The sequence below is a fragment of the Pundamilia nyererei genome, unplaced genomic scaffold, assembly GCF_000239375.1.
Source record: "Pundamilia nyererei isolate P.nyererei 1_Seehausen unplaced genomic scaffold, PunNye1.0 scaffold00155, whole genome shotgun sequence".
NCBI classification, from domain to species: Eukaryota; Metazoa; Chordata; class Actinopteri; order Cichliformes; family Cichlidae; genus Pundamilia; species Pundamilia nyererei.
The window spans coordinates 100,259-107,540 of NW_005187556.1; the positions used below are offsets into that span (position 1 = coordinate 100,259).

Below are 7,282 nucleotides of genomic sequence, written 5' to 3' on the forward strand. Positions count from 1 at the left end.
ACACTGTGCAGTCAGTCATCAGTTTTTGACTGACAAGATGAGTAAGATAATAGTTAGAGACTGAAATTAACTGGTAACCAAAAATCTTTACAACTCGTGCTCCTTTGAGCTTTTTTCCATATGTTTTACTATCACTATACTTTGAAAGTCAAAGTATTTAAAACTAGCAATAAATTCAGTGACCTCTTATTTAATGTTGTGTTTTGTTATTTATTTGTTAGAACAGAAGTAATGCTAACTGTTCATCTGGACGTAGAAACGTTGATGAAATGCTGAGATATAACGTTAGCTGTCCAGGCTGCTGCTGAACAGCAATAACTAGAAAGCAGGCCTCATATGGGTTAACTGCACTAACAAGTGGAACAGGTTAGTAGAGCAGGCGTACCCAATAAAGTGGCTGCTGAAAGTAAATAGTGTGACTTTAGTGGACTGCACAGTATTTGGTTACACATTCTCAGACTGTATATATTGTCTTTATTATGATTTTCTCTATTTCAGAAATTATTCAGATAAATCTGTCAAACTTCACTTTTGTGTCTGAAGACTTTTACTGTACATTAGACCAATATGTTTGTAGTTCTCTTTCCAAGGTCAAGAAGTTTTTAATAATTTATTTTAAACTGTCTGTGTTGTGAAAAATGCCTTAACTGTTTTGAGAGCTGAGTTAAGAGTGGTGAGAATGACAGTGCTGTGAGATTTGCACAAAAGCGATTGAGGAAGCAGGGCTGCAGATACCATCCACTGGGAGTCAACGGGATGGACAGAATTAGAAATGAGTATAATAGAGGGAGACAAAGTTAGAGAGGCGAGGATGAAGTGGTTTGAACATGTCCAGAGGAGGGATAGTCGATATATTGGACAAAGGATCTTGAAGATGAAGCTGGCAGGCAGGAGGAAATGTGGAAGGCCTCAGAGAAGATTCATACATGTAGAAAAGGAGGACATGCAGAGGGTTGGTGTGACAGATGATGCTGAGAACAGGGTGAGCCTCTGAGGGGAGCCGCTGAAAGAAGATGTCTTTTTCAGAAGTTTCTCGGGGAACATAAAAATCTAATTCTATACCCATGATGTTTGCTGCCTTCACATTACAGGAAGATGGAACTCCACAAATTGAGAGAAAGTTTGAATAAAATATCTTCCAAGGAAGAACATATTTTCTGTTTAACTGTTGTGATTTCCTACCTTTTTGGAGCTAAAAGAGTCCACCAATACACGACATATCATGAGATATCTTGTGTTCTATTGAGCGCATCAGGACTTAGTAGTGTAGCTTAAATAAGTCAATAGATATAGACCAAATTAATGTTCATTAGAAAGGACATAAATATAAAAGCTGGGACTCTCACTAGGATTTGAGTAACTAACCTGGATCCAGACTGAGCTCCTTCTGCTTGCTGTTGACACTATTTCTATGAATCGCTCAACAGCGACATCTGCTGGATTTAAAAAGTCATTCCAGGAAACTTGGAGACAGACTGAAGTCTCCGTTCATTCACTTTGACTGTGGACAGCAACCGAGTCATGACCAGTAATCCTGTTTAGTTAACCAAGTGATGATAAAGTGCCAACTGGATAAAAGAGAATAAAACTGAGTAGTACAAAAATAATAATAACAAAATTTTAGATTTTATGAGTGTTCACTCAGGGCACCGAACAGGCCAGGACCGCCCCTGCTTGTATGACCCTTATGGGATATTCACATAGAAATATTACCCTATATTACCCTTCCAGGACATGAAGCTCAGTAAAGCACCCCTCCAACAGCCAAACCCATCTGTTCTTTGATTGGATTGTTAAATTTGTAATTGACAGAAAAATTGGGTCAAAATTCGTACTTTTAAGTTGAAATAAATACAGCCAGGAAACCTGAGCGCAGAGTTTTACACGCAATTTTTTGCCTTACCAAAAAAAAAAATTGTAATTTTGGGACTGGACCTAATTGGTTTAGGCCTTATTTGGCAGACAGAACTTTCTCTGTCAGCCTTCTCGGTTCCGAATCATTTTCTGCTTCTCTGTCATTCGGCGTCCCACAGGGCTCAATTTTAGGGCCACTGCTGTTTTTGCTGTATCTATTGCCTCTGGGTTCCATCCTTAGAAGGCATGGGATCTCTTTTCATTAGGATCTCATTATGCTGATGACTGCCAAATTTATTTGCCACTAAAGCAGGAGGATGGCATCTCCATAAAACCTCTCTTGACATGTCTAGATGACACCAAAACTTGGTTGGCTCTAACCTTTCTAAATTTTTATGAAAAGAAAACAGAAGTGTTTGGACCTGGTGGTCCCTGTGCGTCCTCTGTTGATTTCAGACACCTGGAAGTTTATTTTAATCCTGTTGTTACTGACCTTGGTTTTAAGTTGGGGAGTGATTTTAAATTTAAAGACAACCAAATCAGAACAGTGGTGAAGTCCAGTTTTTATCATTTAAGGAGAGCACCTTGAAACAGTGATTCATGCTTTTATTTCTTCCCATCTGGACTACTGTAATTCACTTTATGTGGGGGTGAGTAAGTCATTGCTCTCACGTCTTCAAAATGCTGCTGCGCGATTCCTAACAGGAACTCGTAAAAGAGAGCATACAAACGTGGACAAAAATTGTTGGTACCCTTCGGTCAATGAAAGAAAAACTAACAATGGTCACAGAAATAACTTTAATCTGACAAAAGTAATAATAAATAAAATTCTATAAATCCTAACCAATGAAAGTCAGACATTGCTTTTCAACCAAGCTTCAAATGAATTATTTAAAAAAATAAATGCATGAAACAGGCCTGGACAAAAATGATGGTACACACAACATGAGACTTCTGCACCTCTCAGCAGGTATTTTGGACCAGTCATGTGCAAACTGCTCCAGCTGTTTCTGGTTTAAAGGGCACCTTTCCCAGACTGCATGTTTCAGCTCCTTCCAAAGATGCTCAATAGTATTAAGGTGAGGGCTCAGAGAAGGCCACTTTTAAATAGTCCAGTGTTTCCCTCTCAGCCATTCTTGGGTGTTTTTAGCTGTGTTTCGGGTCATTTTCCTATTGTCAGACCTGCAACTGACACCAAGCTTTCTGACACTGGCCAGCACATTTCTCTCTAGAATCCCTTGATAGTCTTGAGACTTCATTGTACCTGCACAGATCCAAGACACCCTGTGCCAGATGCAGCAAAGCAGCCCCAGAACATAACCGAGCCTCCCCCGTGTTTCACAGTTGGGACAGTGTTCTTTTCTTGATATGCTTCATTTTCCGTCTGTGAACACGGAGCTGATGTGCCTTTGCAAAAAATCCCATTTTTGTCTCATCTTTCCACAGGACATTCTCCCAGAAGCTTTGTGGCTTGTCAACATGTAGTTTTGCATATTCCAGTCTGGCTTTTTTATGATTTGTTTTCAACAATAGTGTCCTCCTTGGTCGTCTCCCACTTTGGCTCAAACAACGACGGATGGTGCGATCTGACACTGATGTTCCTTGAGCATGAAGTTCAGCTTGGATCTCTTTAGAAGTCTTTCTGGGCTCTTTTGTTACCCTTTGGATTATCCGTCTCATTGATTTGTCATCAATTTTCCTCCTGCGGTCATGTCCAGGGAGGTTGGCTACAGTCCCATGGATCTTAACTTTCTTAATAACATGTGCAGCTGTAGTCACAGGAACATCTAGCTGCTTGGAGATGGTCTTATAGCCTTTACCTTTAACATGCTTGTCTATGATTTTCTTTCTAATCTCCTGAGACGACTCTTTCCTTTGCTTCCTCTGGTCCCTGTTGAGTTTGGTACTCACCATGTCACCAAACAACACAGTGACTACCTGGAGACATACATACAGGCCCACTGACTGATTACAAGATTGTAGACACCTGTGGTGCTGATTAGTGGACACACCTTCAATTAAAATGTCCATTCTTTGCTAGGGCAACCATCAGTTTTGTCCAGGCCCGTTTCATGCATTTATTTTTTAAATAATTCAGTTGAAGCATGGTTGAAAAGCAATGTCTGACTTTCATTGGTTAGGGTTTATAGAATTTGTATTCATTATTAATTTTGTCAGATTAAAGTTATTTCTGTGACCATTGTGAGTTTTTCTTTCATTGACTGAAGGGTACTAACAATTTTCTCGACGTCTGTATAACCCCTGTGCAGGCTGCCTATTCCTTTTAGAGTTCATTTTAAAATTCTTATGTTTGTTTTTAAATGCTTTCACATTCTTGCCCAACCTTACTTCTTTGAGCTTCTTCATCCTTACCCTGTCTCTCAAGTCAGCTGACCAGCTGCTGCTGAAGGTACCAAGATCCAGGCGGAAACTCATAGGAGGCGGGGCCTTTTCTAATGTCGCTCCAAAATTATGGAATAATTTGCCCTTGCATGTTAGAGGCCCCTTCACTGTACTCTTTTAAATCATGTCTTAAAACCCACTTATTCTTTGTCTTATTCTCAGTGAGACTTAGTTTCTCTTATAATTAAATTAGTTATTTAATTATTTTCCTTTTATTTATATCTTATGTAAATGTATTATATAGTTCCAATGCGCAATACTTCGTGTCAGCTGTGGTTGTTTTAAAGTGTTTTATAAATAAAGGTGATGATGATGATGAGACACAAATCAGTTACTTGTCTTTACAGTTTATTTTGTTCCTAATTTTGCTCCTTTTTTAAAAATTGTTTTTCCTACCTCTCAGATGCAGACTATAAAGCTCGTGGTGGTGGGTGATCGTGATTCAGGAAAGCATGAATTGCTCCTGACCTATACAGGCACAGCCTTAAAGGAAGAACACATACCCATAGTGAGTAGGTTTAAATACCACAAATTTTAAAAAACAAAAAAACAAGATTTCTCTCTTCAGGAAATTCATGACACAAAAATCTGCAGACATACACCAGACAGATTTCAACTGCTCTTTTGTGTCACACAGGTTGTGATACTTGCAGTAACTGAACTCTACAGAACACTAAAGACAGACAGTACAAACAGTATTTACAGCACATACATGCAAAACCAATCGAAGTGGTTTGTGTATTGTGTTCTCACAAATACAGTGTGGACCAATTTCTGTTCTAGTGTGTTTGGAGTTTGAAAGTAAGTATTCAAGTAAGCACAGCAGCTGTAAAACACTCCCTGCATCCGCTCACGTCCAGAGCCGAGGTTACCAGGAATGTTGGGATAAGCTGCTTGTTAACACACGCGGCAGAAGCCTGAACGTGAGTAAAGGGGAGTAAAGCAAGACATGACACATCTGCTTACCTGAACAGCTGCAAACTAATATTCATGAAAGTGCTCAGCTCATTTCATAAATCAGTTTGACTCTGTTTAGTCATGCTGTAATGATTCTGCTGCATTTGCATGTTTACTTATCTTTGTTTATGGCTTGTTTAACTTTTGTTCCCTGTTTTCTCCAGGTGTTTGACAACTATGCTGTGACAGTGATTGTTGGTGGAGAGGCGTACACTCTGGAATTAAATGACACTACAGGTAAAAAGTACATCGAAACTCAGTCTATTAAATACAAAAATATAATGTCTGTGAAGGTTCTCAGTCCTCTTAGTCAGAATCAGAATCAAAAAGGGTTTTATTGCCAAATGTTGAGCAGATTTACAACATTAGGAAATAGTCTAAGGAGCTTAGAAAGAAACATTCTCAAGGTTTCTTGGGAATGTTTCAACTCTCATCCGAGAAGCTTCTTCAGTTCTAAGTACAATTAGTGGAGAGTCCCAGATTTTAAGCTGTATAGTATGGGAGTGTCTTCAACAGGATCATGGACCTAGACAATGCTATTGGTCCTCTACCTAATCAAACTTTTAAACTTAGACAATATTGTCTCAGTGTTTAACCCATGAAATCTCAGTTGACTTGATTTCCACTGAGCCCTATTCTCATCAGCACCTTTGATGAAGTGACTGGTGAGCAAAAATCTTAGAACGAAAAATCTATTGTAAAATGTCTGTGAAGGTTCTCAGTCATCTTAGTCTAAGGAGCTTAGAAAGAAAAGCGTCTGGACTTCTTTAAGTTGCTTGAAGACGTTTCACCTCTCATCCGAGAAGCTTCTTCAGTTCTAGGGTCAAATGGTGGAGAGTCCCAGATTGTCCCAGATTTAAGCCCCGTGGGAGTGTCCCCCTGTGGGAGTGTCCCCCCTAATGATCCGCTACCTAATCACATGAATCAAGGTGTGAAAGCGGTTGTGGGTCACAATAAGCCAAGGTTTCAGGTGAGCTCATTGTGAAACCTGGCCCCACCCTATCATGTGATTTCCTGAGGTCAGATGGCCCAGGATGTGAGTGGGCGTTAAGGCGTCTGGGGAGGGAACTCAAAACTGGATTATAGATGGCAGACAGTTGGTGTCGCCTCTGTTCAAAGATGGTCGCTCACAGTGGACATAGATGCTTCTTTCACTCCTCTTTCAAACCATCTGTCCTCTCTGCCCAAAATGTGAACATTGGCATCTTCGATAGAGTGTCCTTTATCCTTTAGATGCAGTCATTTCCAAATTCATTTTCTGGGGGAGGGGTAACTTGTTGTTCAGACACTTGTGTTGTGTTCCCCCTGCAGGTCAGGAAGATTATCATACACTGCGACCCTTCAACTACCTTCAGACTGACATCTTGCTTCTGTGTTTCTCTGTCGTATCACCGTCATCTTTCAAGAACATCACAGAGAAGGTTTGTTTAGTTGGTAACTGTGTTTTGTTTCTAATTTGACGGGGATTCAAAATACTGACTCTTAATTTAATTAGGTGATTCTCTTCACTGGCTGCCCTTTAAGTCCAACAAACTCTCAAAGACTGTCAGTTAAAGGAAACCTCAACATGCCTGTAAAAAACATTAATTTGTTTAAAAAAACAAAATAAAAAAAAAACACCACACGGACAAACAAACACTAAGTCTTCTTGTTCTACTCAAAATTAAAGTTTAAAAAATTCCTTATCGGAACATCCATCAACATGTTCCCATTGGCTAGTACTAAAATAAAAAAAAATAAAAAGTCAAATTAAATATATTTTTCTACATATCTATAAAATGACAATATTTATACACATCTTCCTATTTGCATAAACTCTGTAATGCCAAACTATTGTAATCACAGATGAAACCGAGGAGAAGAAAACAAAAACACTCACCTGTCAGCAATGTTGTTGCTGCATTATTTGCTTCTCATTGTTCTCTGATTGTTAAAAATCAGTGTTTTTAGATACTTCTTTTAAATCTGAGAAGCAACCGACCGCAGTTGTAAAGACCAGATGTTAATCAGTTATGTGAATTCACCAAAACAAAATCACATCTTCTTCCAAAAGACCTTGAAAAATGTG

At 39.2% G+C, this 7,282-nt stretch overlaps 1 protein-coding gene across 1 annotated transcript in view; it reads left to right on the forward strand.

Moving 5' to 3' along the window:
• The first annotated feature begins 811 nt into the window (after positions 1-811).
• The window catches only part of LOC102201940 (cell division control protein 42 homolog), a 14,971-nt gene continuing 8,500 nt past the window's right edge, over positions 812-7,282 (forward strand). The window contains exons 1-4 of the mRNA XM_013913856.1: positions 812-982; positions 4,661-4,765; positions 5,379-5,451; positions 6,526-6,635. Coding sequence (XP_013769310.1) covers positions 812-982; positions 4,661-4,765; positions 5,379-5,451; positions 6,526-6,635 — 459 coding nt within the window. The remainder of the gene's footprint in view (positions 983-4,660; positions 4,766-5,378; positions 5,452-6,525; positions 6,636-7,282) is intronic.